The sequence below is a fragment of the Anomalospiza imberbis genome, chromosome 5 (assembly GCF_031753505.1).
Source record: "Anomalospiza imberbis isolate Cuckoo-Finch-1a 21T00152 chromosome 5, ASM3175350v1, whole genome shotgun sequence".
Taxonomy (NCBI): domain Eukaryota; kingdom Metazoa; phylum Chordata; class Aves; order Passeriformes; family Viduidae; genus Anomalospiza; species Anomalospiza imberbis.
In genome coordinates this window covers 63,740,910-63,764,552 of record NC_089685.1, presented here as the reverse complement: position 1 = coordinate 63,764,552, position 23,643 = coordinate 63,740,910, and the positions used below count along the sequence as shown (strand labels likewise).

Here is a 23,643-nt window from a genome sequence, read left to right as displayed (position 1 = left end):
CAAGCCTATTTTCCATCTGTCTGTGCCCATGCAGTCGTGCAGGCTGCGGAGATCTGGGCTGTCCTCGGTCAGGCTCGCTGCCACCGGCCCGCCCCTCCCCGTCCCCCCAGATCATCAGGGCCGCGAAGGGCCTCGGCTCCTCTCCCGCCTGGGAACTACAATTCCCAGCAGGCCGCGGGCAGGCGCGGGGCGCGGGGCGGCGCGCGAGCGCACTGCCGTGTCAAGCATGGCTACGGTGCTGTCCCGGGCGCTGAAGCTGCCGGGTAAGGGCTGCGCGCCCGCGGGACGGACCGACCGCCGGCCTGGGCCGGGCCGGGCCGGGCGGGGCCGGGCCGTGCAGGGGCAGCCGCGGCCAGGGCAGCCCTGATCGCGGGAGGCGCGGGTGCCGCTGCCTGAGGGCTGCGGGCGCGTTGCCATGGTGATGCGGCGATGTGGGGTGAGGCCCGGGGGTGCGGGCGGTGAGGGGCGGCCGGCGGGCTCCGCGCGGGGCCCGCGGCCGTGGGAGGGACGCAGCGGCCGGGGCAGCGTCTCGGGGCTCGGAGGGCGTCGTGTGCGGCAGAGGGGGGCCTGGGCCGCGGCCCTGTGACGAGTCGGCGTGGGAGGGAAGGAAGCGCAGACCCCTCAGATCCGCTCCTGCCGGGTTTTACCCACAGAAGGCAGGCCAGGAGTTCGGTAAGTGCCAATGCAATTACCCAGGTAAATGTTTAAAGCCTGCCTGCCGCCTCTGCACTTTCCAGCCAGAGATCTTCAGAGAGATGAAAGGATATTCAAGCATAAGGGGCTATTGTGTGCGGTGAGCAGCAGTGAAACAGCCATTCTCTTCAGTAAAGAGATTAAAAAGGAATTAAAATACCTTGCCAAACCAGATCTTGGGAGCATGCTAGTTGCTTTTGGATGTACTGTAGACAGTGCCAGTGCACCTGACTGCATTAACTTCAATGGGAAGAGCTCATTGCTCTTCCTAACTTGTCTTGTCTTTGGCACAGCCCTGGGACAGAGACAGGGCCCAGCTGTGTGCTGCTGGGGAGGGCTTCTCCTTGGCCCTAAACACCACAGTGGTCCTGCATGGCCCCAGCCTGTGAGGCTGCACTGATCATCCTGTCTTCCTCCATCAGTCCCTGAAGGTCACAGTAATGTCTTCAAGGTCCTTCCTGCCATCTTTTCATAACCCTTACCAGGAGTCATGACTTTTAGTTTATGTGATGTCTGTTGAGTCTCATTCAAAGAAATTTTGTTTGCAACTTGGTTTCTTCCTTGTTTATACATACATACATACATACATATATATATTTGTGTGTTTGTCTGTCTAAATGGGAAGGAATAAATTACCATGAAGTCTGTTTAGGACAAGTGCCAGCTGGTAGGTGTAGGTGTGTGCATTAGGGTGTGACCACTGGGGAGCTGCAATAAAAGTGCAGATCTCTTTTGGGATCTTTGGAACCAGCATGATCTATTTGATATCTGCTGTTGGGAAACACTGATTTGGAAAAGGATTGTAACAGGCCTTGCAGCTGCATTTAAGGATACAGTTCTTGCATCAATCCTCAGGTTAAATTGCAAAGATCATACCTTTCTCATGTGTTTAATTATTGAGAAATGCAGCTTCCAACAGCAGTGAGAAAGCAGAAAGCCTATTGCTGTATCTGTTTTTCTTGCTGCATCTCATTAAATTAATTAAAAATCAATATGCGGTGACTTATCTCCTCATGGGCTTAGAGATGTGTCTGGAGTACCCAGTGACTGGAGCCTGCCAACTGCCAGAAAAATAAACAGAACCAGCATGCCAACACAGGAATAATACACTGGAAATTGCATTCTTCCAAAGTCCAGAATCTGCTCTTCTCACTCCAAAGTGAGTGCAAAGAAAAGTCTTCCCTATCAGCCAAAACCAGGAAAAATAAGATTGCAATTAATATCTTTGAAGCCATCAGCACAAGAAATGAATATTTTATTTTCACTGGGACCTCATTTCAACATAGATCACCTAATGGACGCCTTCTTTCCAGATCATGATCGCACGATGATCGTCTGTTCTTCACTGAGAGGTCACATTCTTCTACTGCAATAGTTGCTTGTGTGAAAATAGCATTTGGCAAATACATGGGGGATTTTCAAAGTCATAAAGTGCGATGTAGAGACCTGCTGCCCTTGAAAGCCAATAAGTTGGGTCATTTTCCCTCAGTTCTGTCTTTGAAAGCCTCCATCATCAGTATTTGCTTTTTCTTCCAGTGGCTGTATAAAGAAAAAGAAAATTCAGGGTGATGTGACCAGTAACTTGCTCTGATTGTAACCACAGGCCACTGAATGGGAACCTCTGTTTTATCCCTGATTGCCATGGAAAAAGTGGAATAAGATTTAGAACAGGTCAGATCAAAAGATGCTTTGTTTACTCTAGCTGTAGGAGGGAGGGACCACAAAGCTATAGGGAAACTGACTTTGCTGATACTAACTCCATACCTGTGAAGTTGATGCAAGGTTTATATACGCTTGGAGTCTCTTTGGAAGACAGATAACAAAGTGTGAGTTACGCAGACCTGGTACCTGCAAAAGGCCACAGAACTGCAGCTTGCTTTAGCACAGAGACTAATTTCTCATGAAAGCTACACAGTGGTTATCCTTTCAGGACATATGGTGAGAGTTTCACCAAGAGGCCAGCTCAGATCTTACCATTTCTACTTCCAAAATAGAAAATTGAAAACTGTGTGTATTCCCTGACAGCTGATTGCTTGCAACAGAGGCAGTTTTAGCTTTCTGTTGATGGACAAACTGTTTTCCTCCAGCCTGAGCCTTGTTGTTGACCAGAAAGGAAAGAATTTGACTTCTGAAGCACATAAAATAAATCATCATTCTCTAAAAGGTGTAAGGCTGCCTGTGTTTTCACACACTCTTTACTGGTTTTTATGTTTGTTTGTGCTTTTCTGATGAAAAATCATCTGGGAGTGATTAGTGAAAGCCAGATGTATTATCCCTCCTTCCCACAGCAAGTGACCTAAAAGTTGGATGAGTAGTCATGTTCCTTCTGCTCTCTCTCCATCCAGGTGAATCATGAGTTACATGTTCTCTGCACCACAGAACAGCCTCAGGAGGCTGAACTGAGCACATGCTTGCCAGCATTCCAAACTCATTCTCAAAACACCTACAGATTGGTTAAGGTTCCCTCTGAACAGTAGGAAATGAGTGTTTGAATCCTCTTGAGATGAGCTATACAACTGGGTTTTACATGTGCTAGATGAGTGCTCCAACAGCCCTTCTTAAAGGACAGTATCTTCCCTCCTTTTGGCTTAAAAAAAAAAAAAAAAAACCACTGCAGGACACTTTATGCCTGAGTTTACTGAATGGCTGTGCTTTGTGGGTTTGCTGGATAACCTTTTGGGGAAAGACAGGGTGAAGGAGTGCTGGTTTCTGATTCCTGCTCTGGCTTAGACATGAATTAAGACTGAGCAGCTCTCTGCCTTATAGCTCTCCTCTACTTCTCCAGATTCTTAACTATGTAGATCATCAGAAGCTGTCATCACTGTGTAGTAGCTGTTATCTAGCCACTGCTCAGTGGTTCTCTAGTAGAACAGGTGTTCCTGTTACAGGTTGTGGTTGATACCACTGTCGATGTTGCCGGCATTTCAGTCCCTACCAGTTCAAGGAGTGGGTGAGCCATATTTTCAAGGTCCTTTCTGTTTTCAGAAAGGGATCCAGAACAAAACTTCCAGATAAATTTAATTGATACCAATGCTTTCAGCTGCATCAAGGATGAACAGCAGGTTCCAGTCTTTTGGTTGACTGTTTGGAATTAAAATAATTAAACAAAACATAGTATATGTGAAGCATTATTATTCTTTGAGTTGTTTTACTCAAAGGTCACCAGTTTCCAAAATCAGGAGCAGACTAGTTAACACAGCTGTCCGACTTTGACTTCCCAGGCTTAATACCATTTACTCTTGGGCCAGCCACGTTTGTTTTTCATGCCGTTCTGACCTGACTTGAACTGGCACATCTGGATCTGTTGTGAGAAGCTGCAAGTACCTTGGCAGCGAGACCTCTCTGGAATTTTTTGTTTCGACCGAGTAGTCTTTCAGTCACATTTTAGCATAACCTACAGTATTACACACCTGTGAAAATACACTGCAACCTCTGAGCAGAGATTTGTGTGCCACCAGGGTCGGTGGCCTTCTGTGCACTTACGGGATGCACTTATCAAGACTTCCTGAAAAGCCCACACTTGGAGCACATGTTTAGAGCAGACCTATATGAAACAATGCAGTGTGTCACAGGGATACACCAGACCGACCCATAGGAATGCAGTATCTCTTGGTTCCTGCCTCCACAAGGAGCTGTTTTTTGGAGAGTATATGTGCACCAGATTCTTGAATCTTTTGTACAAGCCCCTAATTCAGAAAGGAAGAGTCTGTCTTAAATATGTGAATGGGTTGGATATTTTTATTTCCTTCTGTTCAATGCAGGTGAGTTGTCCCAGCTGTTCTACCTAGTGTGGGGCATTTGGTTTTTAGTGGGATTGTAAGTTTTTCTTAAATCTTAAAAATGAAGCTGAATACCACTTGTAAGTGGTAGATGAAGGGAAAGTGAAGGTCCTTCTGAGGGGTGAGAAATGAGGAAGGACTAAGATACATGTGCTGCAAAATATACTCTAGATTATGCAAAATAGGTGTGGTGCACTAACTAGGTACTACAGTACATCTGTAACTTGAGTGTCTTTAACAGGAAAACCAGAAGTAAGGTATGCTATCTTAGTCAGGAAGAATAATCATGAAAGCCCTAAAATTTCCACTTAGTAAAGCCTTTCCATCATCTTAGTGTCTGAGAGGGATTACAGTTTGCATATTTTTGCTTATTAGTTATGCCTTACATATACCACTTCAGGAATCTTCGGGCACAAGCTAGTTCCTGTTTCAGATCAGCCTTAAACAAAAGGAAATGAGGCAGATACCTGGGATAGCGAAGTCCCACCTTGTAATCAGAGAGAGAGAGAACCAGACTGAGACTCTGGAATCATCAGAGCATTGGCCATGGCTCCATGCCCAGCCTTGTGGCACAGAGCAGCTCCCTGAGACGTGACCCTCCACTCGTAGCTTGGGGCAGTGAGTCTGTGTGATCTTTTCTGTCCCCATAAACAGATGGTGCTGGGCTTACGCCAGGGTGTGTGACCGGACTCTACACCTGCCCCTGCCACACTCCCTGCGGCTGTCTAGGGCTTGGGGGAGAAGCCATGTGTGCTGGGCACCTGTGCAGGAGACACCTAAAGCTAAGCTACTTTCCTGCACCACCACCTGAAGGGATCAGTACCAAGTTACCTATCTTGGCCAGGCTAAACACAGACTGTTGGCTCTAGTGGGAGCAGGAACGGAGCAGGTGCACTGTGGTTGCCTCGGGCAGGGGTTGGAGCATTCTCTCTCGCAGAACTGAACTATGCAGAGAAGGTGGTGTCTTGGAGGAACAGGCTGATTCTTCCAGACATCAGCATGTTACTGCCGCAAAGGCGCAAAATTACTTTCCCCTCATCTTCAGGGAGACTTCATGTTTCATTACTAATCAAGAAAGTATTAGAATTAAATCAGCCATGAGTTCCATGTAGTCATAAGCATACATATACATATATGTACATACACACACACACACACACACACTTGTCTGAGGAAAATAAGCTGTCAGCATCTTTTCTCCCACAGATGCTACTGTGAAACATGGAGAGAGAGACCCTGTCATTTCTCTCGCACTTCTCACTTGGAACCATGAACCACGAAAATGCAGACTACTCTGTCATCCCTTCTGTATTGCTCTCCACTGCAGCCTTTTCTTCACTGAGATCCTGCAAAAGCTCATGCTTTATTGTCTCTCTCCATCTTTTTTCTCAGGAAAAAAGAGCCCAGACCTTGGGGAATATGATCCCCTCACTCAGGCTGACAGTGATGAAAGTGAAGATGACCTTGTACTCAACATCCAGAAGAATGGGGGGGTCAAAAATGGGAAGAGCCCCCCTGAAGAGACCCTGGACCCTGATTCTGATGTGGAGGTTGGGATGACAAAGCAGCACACGTCAGAGAACGCACCCGAGGGTTATCCTGCAGAGACGGCTGGGAGTTTGGAGCAGAAGGCTGCTCCCTCCTTCATGCCATACCTGCGCACTGCGATCTTTTTGCTCACTGTGGTGATCTCAATGATTCTTGTGCTGGTGTGCGCATTTCTAATTCCCTGTCCCCCTAGAGACTTGCATAACACCTGGAACCGCAACCTAGGTCAGGGAGCAGGTGAGAAAGCCCCAGAAACAGCATCTGGCATGGGGGAGGTGGCAGCTCCCAGGCTGGGTATCAGTGGGAGAGATGTATCTGGGAGAGCCAGGTCAGAGCAGAGACCTTTCTTCACCACTACAGATGCTCCAAAATAATAGACAGGTGGCTGTGTCCTGCTCACTCTTGAAGCTGAGGCATGTGAAATCTGGCATCCGCACATAACAGTGCCACAAAATTTCGTTTCTGCCAACATCAAAAATTATTTTGACTCTTCTTCCACCCTGCCTTTTTGCCTGGCTGTTGAGCTCTGTTCCAGATGGAGATGGCCCAGCCCACTTTAAAATGCTTCCTTTCTACAGCCTGGACTTTACCAGTACCTCCATGCTGAAGTATGTGGTTGTGTTTGACAGGAGAGGGATAGAAGTCTTTGTGACTTCTAACTAGCTTAACTAACCTTATTCCATTGCTTTTAGTCCTGCTAGAATCCATAAATCAACATTTGAGATCTTTTGTTATCCTGTATGAGTCATTGGTATCTTCCATTCTAGTTTCTGCAGTAAAGTAACAATGTTTTGGGAAATAATTTCTGCCAGGTCTGCAATATCTCTCCCTCCTTGCTCTCTGCCCCTGGCTTCCAAATCCAAGGTTTTCATAAGATACCTGGCTCCACATTACCTCAGAAATTGAAGTGGGAAACATGAATCTTTCTCTGTTAACTCCTCCATTTTTCCTTTCCCTTTCTCTGACCAAGATGCTACATTTCTGCCTTTTCATGCAATGAAAGATCTTACAATGGTGTGAGCTGCCTGCCCTTGGTGATTCCTTAGCAGACTTTGTGAGTCTCATTTCTGGGCCAGCTCTCTTCTGCCAGTGTGAAAAATGAGCTGGGTGGCCTTTTTGACATGCAGTGACTCTGTAATTTTTACAGGTGGTGTGTTATCCCCACTGGAACTGTGTGATGTGAATGGTGATGGCCTCCCTGACATCCTCATTGTCTTCACTGCCTTGATGAATGCCAGTGTCATGGGTAAGCACTGCAGCTCCTTGCCATTCCTGTTAATGTGTCAGTATGGACCTCTGTATGTTTGTCTTACACACAGGAAGAGTACCTGCCACTGCAAATCCACTGCATTGCTCTTTTCAGAGTTCCTTAAAATTGCTGGTGTACTGTGCCTGTGGTTGGTCATACTTAAAATTTTCATTACAAGCCTGTGCTCCTATACCTTTTGGTCAGCATCATCAGCATCAGGTTTGCCATTACCTTATCTTGGGGCAACTCCATCTCTTTGTCCTGCATTTGTGCACACTTCACTTTGTTTTTAGAAACACCCTCACTTTGCTGTCTTTTTCTCCAGGTCACTCCATATACTTGCCAGGCTCCAAATCATTGTTAATTCACAAATAATAGGCTGATGGTGGGGAAGCTGCTGTGCCTGGCTGTTTAGCCGGTATTGCCCTGCTTCCTCCTCCTGGCTGCTTTGCTTTCTTTGTTAGTCCTCACACCCTTCAGGTAACATAGCAGAACCTGCTGATGCTGGCCACCATTACACAGGGGCTGCCAAATCCAGTGGCATCCTGTTGCACTGGGCTTCTGAAGTCCTGGAGGTTCCCAGCTGCCTGCTGTACTGCGTCTGCCTATCCTGGCATCGCCTGGTACCAGGTGAATCTGTTCTGCCTCAGAGATATATTCAGGGAGCAAGCATACATTGCACAAGTTGAAGAAAATTCTCGGAGCAAAATGCCTTGGCTCTGCAAAGAGGTAATAGATACTGTTAGAGGATAGGGAAGGTGCCTTTCTCCATGGCCCAAGCAAGGCCCGTGGTATTTCACAGCAAGTCCTATAAAAAAAAACCTATGAACACAGAGAAAACTGTAAAGAAACTTTAAAGATAAGTGAGAGACGAAGATACAGTTGACATAAAGGTTGTATTCTGTTTATATCAGTTGTAATTGCACTCTATATTTTTGCCATTACATTGCTTTTAATTTTTACCCCAGATATACACATAGGCAGCATGCTCTGAATGAAACTAGTCATACCTAGTTACATTCTGGGCTGTAGCTGTGCTAGAAGACAAAAACCAGACACTAAAACAGGTATAAGCAGATCACAATCCAAAACTCACATAGCTGGATATCAGCCTACCTGTAGCTTGTGCTTGGAGCATTCACAGTGTGCCAAGTAGAGATAAACTTGGAATAGGCACCCAGTGGAGTAATCTGCAACATTGTTAACTGTTTCTCCAGCTTGTACACAGAACAGCTGTGAGCTGCTTTCGGGAGATAGTTGTTCTTTGTCCCTATCAGTGTAACAAAGATAACTTGATCTGGGGCAGCCCCTTAGCATAAGCCACATGATTTTCAGTTTGAGAAGAGAGTGAGTTCGATTTAGAGAATGGATTCAGCCGTGTGTTTAGCCAGTGGCCCATATATGCCCTTTGTGTCATCAGGTCACATGTTGTATGTGTTGCTAGTAAGACAGAAGTTGGCTGGGTCTGTTGTTATTTTGAAATGTGTGGGAGTTCATCTTAAATTGTGATATGACCATACTAGGTGGAGATTAATTACAATAACCACACTTAAGTCTGAGGGCAGGCTGGTCTAAAAGTTGATCACATTTGGAATCAGGGCCAACAGTCAATTGAAACAGCATAGACTACTTTATTGTACAATTATTTTGTGCTGATTGGTGAATTGGAAAAAGAATGCCAAGTTCTGCCAGTTGGTTGCATTCAATCTGTTTTTCACAACAATGAACTCCTTTGGAAAACAAAGGAAAGAGCTCTCAGACCACCAATCGCTTTCTGCTGCTCAACAAACTAGCACTTTCATGTGAGGTGACATCTGCCTTGGGAGTCAGTTAAGGTTTCCACTTGGTGCTAGCTCTTTTGTTGAGGGAGAGGGGATCAGAATAATCAGTCTGATTTGACAGCAGTAAATTTCGCAGGAGGAAGACACCATAACTGAGCACATTGTCCCGAGGAACTTGGTTCTCTCTGCCCAGCTGACTACATTTCTTGCTATGAGCTCAGGTTTTAATGATTTTCTGGGCTGTTGATTTTCAGCCCAGCTTGTTTGGAGATCACTTCTATGCTCTTCAGCAGAGAAATTCAGCCATGAGGTAACATTTGACCTTTGCTTTCAGGCAGTGTGGATTTGTCTCTCTTGAACTGCACAGCTCCAGGACTTAGAGCTGGATCTCCAGCACAAGGACCCAAGGCAATGTGGTCATAGCAATCCCTCTGAAACCAAGGGATTACGTTCTCTCTTTTCTGCTTCTTCTAGGTGTCTCTAGACCCTCCGTAACTGTGGTGGCACTTTCTGGTATGAATGGCAGCACCTTATGGTCCATCCAGCTTCCAGAGGAGACGCAAAGTGTGCAGTGCAATGGGCTATCACTGGGGGCAGCTGCAGGGCCTGTCTGCCTTGTTACAGGAACGTCAAAATTCCTCAGCCTTCTCAGTGCCTCCACAGGTAAAGTCAACTACCAGCAACATGCTGTTGCTTTTTTGTTTACTTTGAAGGACTAATAAGCATGAATAATTTGGTTCTGGCACATCATGGTGGCTATTACTTCGTGACACACAGAATAGAGTCAAAACACTAATGCGTTTCTAGTTGCACAGGATAAGAGAATCCAAAACATTTAATCTCTGTGGCAGCATCTTTGTCCTACATCTCAGAATATTTCAAAGTGTTAATCTTATCCTGTAGCATCCTCATGTCATAAAGAAAATGTAAAGTCTGTTCTCATTAGCATTGAGCTGCTGGTACAACTCAGGACCTACCTAACAGCACTGCAAAGCTGAACATCACTCTTGGAGAAGTTACATAAGGATATACACAACATCCAGGACACCTTGCAGAGAAGTTAGGCCCACAGCTGAATTGATTAGATGTGAATGATTATTGCATTTTTAATCACTTGATCATGTGCACCTTCATTCTCTGATTGCTGTTTGTTCTCCCACATTAATTCATTGGCAGAAGTAGCCATAGGTAGGTATAGTGTTGCTTTTGGAATCAACCAAAAGGTACCTTGAAGGCAGTTAACTTTGGGATGGAGGTGTGTGTTAATATTATAGTTAGGTTTTTATGAACCCAGTTCATCCAGGGACAACAATTTCACCACAGTTGCTGGCTCAGCAACAAGACACCTTCTCCTATCTCCCCTGGCTGACGGGTGCTGTGCCATTTATCAGCCGCAAAGGACCATCAGGTTCCCCTCCCTGCAAGGATTTCTACAGTCCAGCCATATATTCCCACTCCACCCTTTGTTCCATCCCCTTTAGCAGGTCCTATGGTTGCAGATTGTGGATGTGTGGAGTCATGGTGGAATAAGTTTTGGGCATGCCAATCACATTCCATCCAGGGAGTAGCAACTGTATTTTACCCTATAATTTCCATACTGTTAGAACTTCTGCTAGGATGTGAATATAACTTCTCAAGTTTCCTGTAATTTTACCCCCAGCTGTCTTCCCACACTTTTCAAGTGCTTTTATGGACCTGGTTACTTGCACAGTGTTTGCATAGTCAGGCCCATGAGCTGCCTCCTTTACCAGGAGTAGTAATGTACAAGATTGGCCCTTGGCTTACTTTGTCATTCAGGGGCAAACCTTATCCTACAGAGCAGCAGCAGCAGAAAAACATTTTTAAAGATTGAACAAGCAGAAGTGTTGGCAAAAGAATGAAGAAAAAGTCAAAGCATCAAATGTAATTGTTGCCTTTTTTATATATGTTTATTTGCAAGTTTGCAAGTCTGGTTTTACTGTGTTTCTAGCTGGGTTCGTGCTGGACTGCTGAACCATTTGACATCACATCTGTTAACATGCTTTCCCCCTGAGGTGGAGGGAGCATGTCATGCTGGAGTGGTAATTTGCTGTTGGGAATTTAACTGAGACACAGATTTGCACTCTGAATATCAGAACTGTCCATCTGTTTCCTTTCCTCACATCTACCTAACCTTTACTGCTGGCTGAGGCAAACAACTGCCGTCCTGCAGAGCAGCACTCTCATTTGGGTTCTCCTTTGTAAAGTGAACCTTAAATTATTCTCTGCTATTTCAGAAATTATTTAGGGCTCAGGTCTTTTAAAAAGATGCTAAGAAGGAAGCACAGCAGGACTTGAGGTCTGACTCAAAGGTAATCTAAAGAAATGCTGGGACAATAATTTTGCTTCCCACTGCAGTTTGTCTCAGTTTGTAGATGTGTCTTTCCCCTTCACACAGAATGGGAGAAATAATTTCTCTTGCTCCCTTTTCAAGAAAGTTTTGTGGAACCCTCTAGGGATGCCCTCTGGTTCCACAAGTACACGTCTCTTTTATCCTGTTCTTTCCACAGGCAAGACCATCTGGACACTGAACTCCATTCATCTTTCAAGTGGGATCCTGGCTGCACCAGCTGCAACTCTTCCAGATGTAGATGGAGATGGGATTAGGGATATTGTTGTTCTGGCTCTCAAAGTGACACAGGTACAGCACATCCCTACTCAAGGTTTGGAAGGACCTTTACTATTTGTGTAGAGGAAAAAATAGACTGATGTGGAAGGACTGTAACCGGAGCTGCAAGAACCCCTAATTTTCATTCCCTTGGATTTTGCTGAAAAGCACCCTTTTTCTTCCAGTAGCTCAGAGTAGTGAGATCAAACAATAATGACACTACCTGCATTCTTGACAGCTGGGAATGAACAGAAGGGTCATTATTTGCACCTGACTGAGACTTGAGAATTATCTGTTTCTGTTCAGTGAATGTGAGGTTTGAAGTGAGTGTTTAGCAGTAGTGTAGGGATGGATCTCTGGAGAAAGGAGCATTTAGCTTATCCAAAAGAAATAAATACTTTCTTTTATTAATTAATTCAGATTAACTGTGTGGTTAATTCAGATGCAGATTTCCTTTATGCTCATCCCGCCCCACAAGTCTAACATTGATTTTGTTAGAGGAGCTCAGATTTTTTAATTCCCTTTCATATTTGATGTATTTGTGTCAAGAGAAAAACATGAATGTAAGATGCCCAGGAAGCCAGACTGAGCAAAGAGAAAGCAAACACTATCTCGACCTTGCGGAGGGGGAAATTATCCATGCAGCTTCATGCTATGGGGTTGGGAAAATATTCTGAGTGTAGAGGTGCTTGAAAGCACTGATAAAAATCCCTACCTCTCTCTCCTTGCAGCCTGATGTGGTTTTCATCTTGGTATCAGGAAAGACTGGAACTGCTTTGGGTGGGCCTGTCAGGTACAGCACCAATGGAGAAGGGAAAGTGATTGGCCCCCAAGTCCACATCACCAGCCGGGGAGCCATCTACATCCTGTTTGGTTTTGGTAAGATGCACCTTGCCTCTGCAGCACTTCAGCTTCCTGAGAAAACATTTGAATTACCTAAAATGGTCCCAAATGTCCCTGGGATACTTGTGCCATGCCTTCTGCTGTAATATCTAAGAGGGCAAAAGCACAAGTCTCACTGCCATGGTGTGGAAAAGTACAGGACCACCAATACCTGCTAGTCTCAAATACTTTGGAGTTTCCCAAAGGCACATCATGCCAGGGAAGTTCCAGCTCTGAGCATTTCATTGCCTTCTACCATAACTGCAGTGGTCCCAATTACCCTCTGTTCTACTGGGTTATCTTTTGCAGTCAGGACTCTTCATCTTTACTCTTCCTGGCAGGTAATGTTCAAGCAGTTGCCCTAAGGGATATCTTTACCCAAGCCAGAAACCGGGACAACTTTCCTGCAATGCTGCAGCAGGAGGAGCCAGAGTGGGAAAAGCGCAGATCTGTCAACCTGTCAGAGCTCATTGACATTTACAGGTAGAAGATGGACTTGTCGTCTTGCTCCTTCTGGGAGAGGAAGGGAAGCGTAGGCACTTATTAGTGCTCCTAGAGGTGGTTGCTTCTACTTCAATACTGTCCTTCTCTTCATTGTCCAGTTGATAACTGGAGAATACTGTGGGGAACCTGCCATTTCCTCCCTGTCCTCTGGTTGTCCTAGCCAAAGAAGTGCAGAATATAATAAAAGGGAGTCCTTAGCTTCTCCTGCTCCTTGTTCCTTTCTTCAGCCCTGTATGCATTGCTGAAGGGAAAAAAGAGGTGTTCCCAGCTAATGGAGTCTCTTTGGGAAACTCAGTCTGTGTGGGCCTGGATTTCTCAGCTCATTCTTTACTGCCAAACTGTGGAGCAGGCCTTGATAGGAATAAAGGGAGGGAGCAAATGTGAACTCGCAATCGTCATGCTTTTTATAGTAACTCATGATATTCAGAAGACTCCACATTTGAATTTAGCTCACTTAACTGAGGAGCCCACATCACTGGGGAAAAGATGGACTTCTCCAAGTAGAGTTCACATCTTTTGTAGGAATTGCCATGCGGACAGGCAGCTAGTGCTGAGATGTGCAGATACAAACCTTGATCTCTGTTTTCCATTTGTCCCAGTGGGGGTGTTGACTTTCTGCAGACAGTGAAGGCACCTGACACAAACTGCAGCAACCTGCTCATCACAACCAAAGAGAGCTTGATCCTGCTGAGGGGACAGGACCTGGAGCGCCGCTGGACCCTGGAGCTGCAGAATATTAGCAGGTTACTTGCTAGGAACATTTTTCTGTCCTATTTCTTCCTTTACCATTTCCCAACTTTCAGTTCTAAGCACATGTGTTCCTTAGAAAGCAATTGACAGTAATTCTCCAAGTCTGAAGAGGAATCTAAGTACTGGAGGTGTGTGTTGTTGAGCCAAGTGAGGAGGGCAGGGGGAGCAAGGAACAGAAGACAGGAAATTTGATCTTGTGTGCTTATGAGTGATCATAAATAAGGGGCTTGATTCAGGTACCCAACACTGAAGTCATGAGAATGATGTGGCATTGGAATTTAGTTGAATACTGATGTGTGATTCAGCCCACTTGCTGTCCAGAGCTTCAGTGGAGAGGATCAGTTACATTAGTAATGTTAAGAATTTACAGCAGGTGAATGAGTATGGCCCAGAGACCTTAATGTTCCTTGAAAGTTGAAAATGAGCATTCTGATGACAGTCAGCACACCATCTATACTAAATGTAAACCTTAAAATAATACTCATTTTCTAATTTCACACATGAAAATTAAGTAATTTTCCAGATCTTGTGGGTTGGTAATAACCAGCAATTTCATCTGGCCCAGTATTAAATATTTGCAAAGGGCAGTTGGGCACAATTGAGGGAAATTACATGGGAAACAAATGCTTACTCTAATATTGAGAGTAAAGAGGGCATCTCTCAGCTCTGTGTTACCTAACTGTCAAGAGCATAAATGGGAAGAAGGTAATGGAACTTCATTAAGGGGAGAAAAAAAAAAAAAAAGGGTGTTCAGCTATCTTTGATATTCAGGTAATGTCCACATTCTTGAGGGCTGATGGGTGACATAAGCCATGACTTTAGGAATGAGTTATGGCTAGTTGATCATGCTATGAGGAAAGGAAATGGACTAGAAGTGTTTTGGGACCACAATCTGAAGACTTCTGAATGTGTCTGGCATCAAGTTTAAAGGGTGTGTACTGACTAAACAAAGCCACTTCACAGGTGCTGTAGAATCAGTTATACACAAGAAATTTCTAAATGGATGCAGTAATAAATTGGAATACATGGATCAAGAAGGGTTGAAAACTTCTTTACCAGTATGGTTGAGGTTGGAATGCACCTCTGGAGATTTCCTAATCCCACCTACCTGTTCAAGCAGACTCTAGACAAGCTAGAGCAAATTAGTCAGGGCTGTGTGCTGTCAGGTTTTAAATATCTCTGAGGATGGAGACTTCACAACATCTCTGGGCAGCTAGTATTTAAGGCTGCTGCCTTTTACTATTCCCTGACCTCCCAAGGGATAGAGTACAATACATGTAGAGGAGATGTCAGATAATCATTGAAAAATAATGAAAGCAAATTCTTGTTCTAGGCCACTGTGCTCAAATCCTGGACAGCCTCTTTTCTCAGAGTTAAGAAAGACAAAATTTACTACACTGAATGTATATTGGACAAGCATTTAATTAAGATATTTGTTTGGATTTTTTTTTTTAGAACTTAAGTTCTACTTAAGCATCACAGGCTGGGGGACAAATTCAGGTCAGGGATGTTACCACAGAGTCAAACAGACTGAATTCCTTGTTAGAAAGAGCTTACAAAGCCATCTGTGAGTGCCCCTTTTCCTGGGTAAACCTGCCCCAAGCACACCACTTCATCCAGGCAGACTGAGTCCACACCTGTGAGAATAATTTCTGAGAAAACCAACATGGCTACTGCAGATGTACTGCATTTCCAGATAGCTTTTGACAAGGTCCCTGGAAAGCCATAAAGGAGAATCAGTAGTCATAAAACAAGGGTGAAGTTCAGAGACCATGAAATTGAGTAAGCAGTCGCAAATTGTGTTGTAAATGGATGTTTCAGATGAGAGAGGATTAATAGCAGGTTGCTGGGGGGATTACTGTTGGGCAGAATAATTACTAGCCTTCTGGTTCATTTGAGAAAGTGCCCAGGGGATTATTCGCTTGATTGGTAGCATCCGATTTGTGTGCATTCACTTTGTGGGATCTGCCACTGACTGTAACCCATAAGGGACGTGAGAAGAGGCACCTTAGGAGATGTTTTGAGTTTGTGGTCATAGGATAGAATTGCCTGCTATTTCCTTTTGCTACTGGATAGCTTTCGAGCTATAGGAGTGTCTCATGATACTGCCTTGAAGGCAACACCTGGTTGCCAAAGGTGTCTGTAAAGCAAAGGATGTTGTTTGATGTCGTAAGAATAAAGTCAAGGCTGCAGTGCTGTGGTATTACTGTTCAGGAACTATTCTGTCATGCATGTTTTAAAGGGAAAGATGGAAAAAAATTGGGAGAAGGTCTGGAAAAAATGCTTTGGCATGGAAGAAAGAAATTATTGAGTTTATATGATCAAAGAGAAGCCTGAGAGGTGAGTTCATAAGCATGTGTAAGAAATAGAAGCTAACAGGCATAGCAAGAACAAGTGCCTTGGAGCAAAAACCATTCATGTTCAGGAAAATGAAGATGCAGGAATGTTTCTTTGGGTGAAATTAATCATTAGAACTGACTGTCATGAGAAGTGATGAATTCATCTCATTAAAGATGAGGCAAAGCCAGCCTACTGATACTTGGTTAATTGGGTGAAATACAGAAATCTGTCATAAATAAGAGGAGAGAGGATATACTCTGATCCTGCCTTTCCATAAAATCTCTTGTTCTGTGAATTTTGTGGACTCAATTGGGCTTATTTAGAATTGTGCATCTAGCTGCGGTGAATTGAAGGAAGACAGAGGCAAGGCTCAGAAAGCCAAAAAGCAAGGAATATGGTTAGAAAACAGTTATAATGAGAGATATTAATGTGTTATGTCACCCAGGAGTGAGAGGATGAGAAGGTACTTCATTTAACCTGCTTAAGGTCATAAAAAGGCTTGTAAACCTGCCAGCAGTAAGAATACAAGGAATCATGGGCTGACATTAATGTTGAGTTTGTTAAGATCCATTTCACACAGCTAAGGCAGCCTGGGAAATCCACTTTCTGTAGGAGGCCAAATGTGCCAATGCATTTTGGAAGGTCTGGGTAATTTCATATAATTATAGCAACAACAGTACAGGTTCTCATGCAAAGGAAAGAGTAGTATACAGAGAGATAAACAGATGTCTACAGAGCCCATCAAGCGATGCCCCCCACACAGACAATTCTGAAGAATGGCTGACAAGCACCATGGGCCACTTTACCATTTTTCACTTTTCTGATCCACCAACAAATGATTCCTGACATTCAGAATAGTTCTGAGTAAATGAAAGACCTTATTTAGCATGACAAATCCTGTCATTTTAAGAGGCAGAATGGAGGATGAAGGCAACTATTCTGCCTCCATCTGAAATTGCTTTTTTTCTGTCATGGGGCTGAGTGTTTCTTTTTCCAAATTTACAGCCAGCCTGTGCCAGGTTACTTTGGTGCTGACCAAACTCTGGACTTCATGCTGCAAGCACAGACTGGAGATGGGAACAAAAAGGTAAAACAGGTGAAGGCAGGGAGGGCAGTGGCAGCACAGGAGTGGGGGAGGTTGGGTAAAAAGAGACAAATGTTCTCTGGTCTTTGCTTTTCCCATCTCTTTGGCCACCACTCATTAGAGTGTGGCCAAGACATGAAAAGGAACAGCACAGGCCATACCTCTGCAAGGGGGCTCTGCATACCCACTCCTTGACATCCATTAATGCTTGATCTCTCCCTGCCTTGAGGTGGTGGTGGTAGATGGCAAATCTGGCCTCCCTGTTTGGAACCAGGAACTTCCATGGCAGAGGCAACAACTCAATGCACTCTCAATCATGACTTTGGACAAGAAGTCTGTTTTTCTCTTCTGGGCTGATGAAACACAGCCTGTGTTACAAAGTTTGGTGAGCACACATCTTTTCTTCACTTTGAGGTTTCTCTGTGCAGCACATGCAGTCTCTCTTACTCCTATTGTCATTGAACTTGAACCTAACATATATGAAGGCTGTCATCTCTGACATTCTGACTTCTCTGAGCCTGAACACAGGAGTTTTTGTGTGCAATTTCTTCATTGTAAAGCTTTGTTGACAGAAATTTTGCATCCACAAATCCCAAAATTTGTGAATTTCATTTTTTCATGCAGCACTGAGGAGTTGTAACTGCAGATTTGTTCCCAGCCCAGAGTGCTCCTTCTGTCCATGCAGGCACGCAGTTTGGCATGGAGACTCAAACTTCCAGACTGTAGCTTTGCCCATCAAGCTGCCTATGACAGAGCTAGATTTCAACCTTTCCAAAGAGAAGTTGTAGAGCAAATTCTGTGTAGGGGAAAAAAGGGTTTCAGGATTTAATCTTTGTAAAACCACAGTTTTTCATTCTTTGATCCATGTAAAAATAGCACAATGTCAGAAATTTTTTTTTTTGACAAAGCTAGACTCCTCTTTGCTAGCAGTTGTTATGTTTTTGTGTCTTTCATTCCAACAGCAACCTGGTCCCAGACCTGAGCGCCCAGGGCTGCACCACCTCTATCTCCTCCATCCTGTTTTTCCTACAGTCCTTTTGGACCTCACCAATGCAACAGACAACGTCATTGCTTCAGCAGGTGATTAAAAATGGAGGAAAAACTACCTAGGCTAGAAATACAGAGAGAGAAGTAGCTGTGAGAAACAATGGGCTGTAGTCTTGCCTTTAAAGGTAGCACCTAAGGTCCGCCACACATGGCACAACAATGGGAAATAAGATTCATCTTCCTTCTGAAGAAACATCTTGTCCACCCCTACTTTGCAAATAAAAGACCCACAAAGTTTCTTACATGTTTAACCAATGAAAGGTTTAAGTTTGATTTAATGCATGTTATACACCAGACAAGTTGTGTTGCTTTCCATGGAGCTATTTTTAATTCAATGAAGTGCATTAAAAAATCACTATAAAACTTTTCTCTGTCACCTCAGATACACTTCTGCTTTTGTTGGCCATCTCTTGCTCTTTGGGATAGGAGCTGTTGTACTTCTCCCTCTTTCTTTTTGTAAGGGGGAATCCAAAATATCTAAGTGTGTTTTCAGGGAAAAGTAGATCTGGATTTAACATCTATACAAGATTGTACAGTCCCTGTTCAATTTCCTTGCTCTTTCTAAAGCAGTTCAGCAAATAACCAGCCTCTTGTGCCTGGGAGTGTGGGATAAAAGATTTGTTTATCCAGAGCTAAGAGAAGTAGGCCAGGAAGCATAGAAAAACTGCTTCATAGTAATAACATCTAATTGGACTTGTATCAAAACACAGTTCAGGCAAGAACAAATAGAATACTATTGTTACAGGGTTTTTTTAGAAACTAGGATTTCTGAGGTCTGTACAGATCATTCTGCAGTGACTGGAGTCACCCAACTTGCCATTGCTTTACAAATTTCCTGTTTTATAGCGGTAAAGAATAGCTACTAACAGGTGTGGGAAGGAAAGCTGAGTGTGAACTGTATTCTTGAAATATGTTCATATCCTATGTCAAGCCCAAAAGCATAACCTGGAACCAAACCCTTCTCTTTCTGATCTATATTTCAGTTTCTTTCCATGGAAAAATATTAAAATAATTTTCCCTTATCAACTAAGATACATGGAATTGTAAAGTCAGACTAAATATACTATCAGCCTAGTGGATATTTTGACTGAGTAAGGGCTATGAGATTTGTTTTGGAAGACACATAATAATTTACTCCACACCACTATTTTCTTGCCCTTTTCTGATGGACCAGTTGGAATTAATGATCTCCAAAAGGATGCATTTCACATCACTGTGACAACAACTGCAACCTCTGAAAAACAGCCAGGATTTCTCTCGGTCAGCAAGCTGGGCCTGAAGTGGGCCATGATGAGTCAAGGTCGAATGGTGTGGTTAAAGGACAGCAGGACTCCAAAAATCAGCCGTGGAGAAGTGAGGCGATTTCTTGCCCGGATGAAGTTTGCTGACTTTCCTCAGAAGGTGAGATTGTGCAGGAATCCCTCATGAAATCCAGGCCTTTGAAAACATCTGATCTCTTCCCTACAGCCACGGTTAAGGTGCTCTTTGGGATGGAAAGAGACTGGTGGGATGCAAAATGACTGTTTGCAAGATGACTGGCTGTCCCCTGGGGCATAAGATGGACAGATTGTGAAGCAAAGATGTACTTAGGCAGTTGAACACAGCACAGGATCTTAGAAAGAAGCAGGGATGATGATCATAAGAGACTGAGACACTTGCAGAGGGATCAGAGAGGGGGGACTGAGATCACTTGTTTTGACATGGGCAAGCAGGGGTCCTCCATATAGTGTGCCCAGGTTCTGTTGCTGACTTGTAAACTACTGCTTTACCAGACTGGATGATAATAGATTTTGGCTTTAATATTTGTTTGCCTTTCCTTCTTCAGCTTTAGCCTGGTGTTTCCTCAGATGTTGGTTGGACCTGTGGCCTGTACTGGGAATATAGGAAGCTGCTCTGTGTATCTTCAGGAAAACGGCTATATAGAGGGAATGGGGTCTAAAAGCACTTCCCCTTTCTTCAGCTATGTGGGGAATGCTGCTGGAGGCAGGTTTGTCCTAGACAGACCTGGTTTGTACCAGAGAAACCTTGTTCAACAGCTCCCTCTCCGTATGCTGTTCTTGCATGCTTCCTTTCCAGGTAACACAGAAATGTGAATTTAGAGTTTATATACATATATATATAAAATCAGGCTTTATGTATATATATGTGTTAATTTATACAATGTATGTATATTTTTTGTATGTTTAATTTATGAATGAGATTTAGGACACACCTTTTTATGTCCAAACAGTGTTCCCAAGCAGTCTAACAAGCTCTGTGCCTGAGTGGGCCATGATGAGTCAAGGCAAGTGGTGTGGCTAAAGGACACCTTAGTTTGTTTATTTTTGAAGAGAAGCTTCTGGCTCCTGCAGGTTTAGTCTTATCTATGACTTCTGTGCTCTCAGCTCTCTTGTCCATGCTGATGCCAGACTCACAAACAAACTAGTTCTCTGGCTGAATTACTGATCTAGAGAAAGATGGTCTCTACAGCATTTGCCCAGCCCCTGCACTTGTGTCTTTCTTTCCCAGTTCCAAATTCAGGACACTGAGTTCAGGCATATGTGGGTGATGTAGAAGTGAAAGGTTCACAGCTTATTTCTCTCCATCCTTAAGGTTTGTATGAACCCACATTGTCACTGTAACATCACACTGCAGTCCAATGGGCAGAGTTCCCCTTTGCAAAGGTATCACAGCCCCCTTGGGATAGAGGTCCAGCAGATCCTGACTGTCACTGTAAAGGTCACTTAGTCTTGTCACAGAAAAGCTGATTCTTACACTGCTGCTCCAGGGTTTAGAGGTTCAGAGAGAGACAGAACTAGAAAGCTTTTCTGTGCATTTTAACCCTATTCTGAGCTCAATATTGCCATTCCCTTGCCAGCCCAGCCCTGTGTGCAGCTCCAGGAGGAGCAAGCTACCCCTGGGACACATTAGTTCACAGTGTGTTAGGTGTGTCCCACTCTGTGTCCCAGACCATGCCATCATTCTCTGTTGCATTTGAGGAGCATCTGTGTGAATTTTCTTGTAGTAGAAAAGACCATGTAGAAGGGAACCACTTTGGTGCCCTGGTAGTTCCCCACAGTTTAGGGCAACAATATAGGAACTCCTTTCCTAGTATGCCATTCTAAGCCTGGCCTTTGACATTAAGCAGAGCCAGGCTGAGATGAGGATTGCAAAGGACTTTTCTGTGTAGCATGTGCCCTTCCAGCCTCCCCACATTTCCCCATGTGTTATGAGGTGACAGCAGATTTTGACCCTCCTTCCAGATGGGCACATTAGCCATGGGTTTGCTCTGCTGGGCCCTTGCCACCTCTCTTTGCTGTATTACCCTTTCCATCATCCCACATTTCTATATAAGGCTTCCAGGATAGCCCTTCAGGTTTAGCTGCAAGCCCCAAGGCTGGTCTTTGGGCCCTGATCTCCTAATGTCAGAGCTGTGAACAGTTTGTATATGTTTAATGGTATTTTTGTGTAAATAGCTTTGTATATATTAGCACAACTGTAGCAATGGCTCTAGGCCTGGCATTTTCCTCCAGACAGGGTTTAGTGTTTATAATAGAGCTAGTGTCAGTTAATAGAGCTGCATAATAGGACTGAAAGTGTGAGGACCAGTAACATATGAGGGATTAAACAGGAGTCCTTCTTCTCTCCTGTCCAGCCACCACCTTGCTGGGAAAGGTGAATCGGCTGTTACCTAAGTAGTTACTCTTCTGAGATTCTTCCTGAGAGAACTGATATTCAAGAGCAGTGGTGTTAGCTCCTCCCTAATGTGAATTCACCCTGCCCACACCCCCCCCACCCCACTGTGAATAAAGAGTCTGTCTGTATATTGTTGGAAAAATGTATTTGAACTGCAGTGAAACAAAAATAAATACTGTGTACAGCATCATGTGTCATGTGAACCAGTGTTCCACCTTTGAGAGATTACGAGTTTGCTTGGGGTTTTGATTCAGGGGTTGTTTGCAATATTTTTACAATGGACAAAAGGAGCAGATTAATAGAAACAACGTAAAAAGCAAAAGTCCTGCCAAATTCTTAAAGGTTGCAAAGAAACAGTAAAAAGACATAGACATAGACAGCAAAGTTCCTCAGAATGGGAGATTTCTGGGCAAAAAGCAAGGGAACATGTGGGAGTCATTACAGATAGGAAAGAGGAGGAGAGAAATGTCTGAAAGCTACCCCCTATTCCTACTGCAGCAGGACTTTTAATCTGGGGGCAGAGAGAAGAGTTTGGGCCTGGAAACTGCGAATAAACAGGGTGTTCAGAGAAGGTGACAGCTGATCAATATGAACACTGATGGCCTTCACCATAAGCAGTGAAGAGGAGGTGTTGACGGATGGTCAATGTGACACCATCCAGCAGTGCAGTTTGCCACCTGGATGGTGCTGACTATCTGTTCCCCAGTGCAATACTGGGATTAGGACATCTGACTCAACTCTGAAAGTGCTTGGAGACAGCTGGCACCAGCATGTCCCTCCAGTTTCACCCTTGTCAGATGAGGGCACCCATCACACTGTATATCACCAGGGCGGACCCCCAAACTTCTACTCTAGTTGCCCTGACCCAGTGCCTGCCTCCTCACTCCCTGTAGAGACTGGAAGAGCTCCCCAAAACCTGCTAACAGTGGTGCCAGTGCTTGGTTCAGAGCTCTTGTTCCTCCCAAACCCCACTGCTCTGTCCCTGTACAACTCATCCCTAACAGCGATCCTCCCCAATTGTCTGGCCCAAGACTTCATCCAGGTCCAGCTCTGGTTCCCGCTGTAGTATTTTCTGCTGCAGATCAGTGTAGAAGTCAACTCCCTCAGAGACTGAATGGAAAGCCTTGCCTTTGGGCTCATAGTAGCTGCTTATTTGCTGTATGAAGCACTGGTGATGCTGAGGGTGATCCTTGAAGCTCCCATCGTATCCCTTGATGTGGTTCCTTTTGAACTCCAGTATCGTCTTGGTGTAGGTATTGAGAGTGGTGACAGCAGAGGCCATACAGCAGGTAAAGGAGGCCCAGGCCATGCTGCCAGAGACACACAGAAGAAGCACATGCTGTGAAAAGCCAGGTAGGGTAAGGAACACCATGACACACCCCAATTCTCCCTGATTTACCAGGCAGAACCTACTGGGCACAGACATGAACTGGAGTGACTGAGGCTCATAGCATTACAGTTCTTAGGGGTTAGCCCACCACAAGATTCTTCTTAGATCAGTGGGATAAATATTGGTAATCCCCATGTGACAGGGTAGGGAGTGACACGGGGAAAAAGGCAGCAGGAGCATCTGTAACTGGTCAGAGCAGGAGAGCACAGCTTGGAAGCAAGTTCTGTATTGCTAGACAAGCGCATGAGGCTTGTCTACCTGAGCGTAACCAAATTACCATCCTGGCATTTGATGT

At 44.5% G+C, this 23,643-nt stretch overlaps 2 protein-coding genes and 1 long non-coding RNA gene across 11 annotated transcripts in view; 2 read left to right on the top strand and 1 right to left on the bottom strand.

Moving 5' to 3' along the window:
- The first annotated feature begins 116 nt into the window (after positions 1-116).
- Positions 117-22,148, top strand: FAM234B (family with sequence similarity 234 member B). Its single transcript, XM_068191507.1, has 13 exons — positions 117-263; positions 5,865-6,257; positions 7,168-7,266; positions 9,525-9,713; positions 11,579-11,709; positions 12,408-12,555; positions 12,900-13,041; positions 13,662-13,805; positions 17,158-17,239; positions 17,466-17,621; positions 18,199-18,316; positions 19,458-19,684; positions 20,109-22,148. Exons 1-13 carry the CDS (start codon positions 227-229, stop codon positions 20,112-20,114), a joined length of 1,872 nt encoding a protein of 623 aa, XP_068047608.1. The 5' UTR covers positions 117-226; the 3' UTR covers positions 20,115-22,148.
- LOC137474704 (uncharacterized) lies at positions 501-2,856 on the top strand. 2 transcript variants are annotated; one of them, XR_010999468.1, is made up of 2 exons: positions 501-672; positions 2,230-2,856. It is a non-coding gene; the product is annotated as an uncharacterized lncRNA (long non-coding RNA). The 2 variants fall into 2 exon arrangements; XR_010999467.1 differs by having other exon boundaries at positions 501-696.
- GSG1 (germ cell associated 1) overlaps positions 21,186-23,643 on the bottom strand; it is a 107,960-nt gene continuing 105,502 nt past the window's right edge. For all 8 annotated transcript variants that reach the window (XM_068191508.1, XM_068191511.1, XM_068191513.1 and 5 more), the window contains one exon: positions 21,186-23,268. In XM_068191508.1, the coding sequence (XP_068047609.1) occupies positions 22,956-23,268 (313 nt within the window). In that variant the 3' untranslated portion in view covers positions 21,186-22,955. The remainder of the gene's footprint in view (positions 23,269-23,643) is intronic.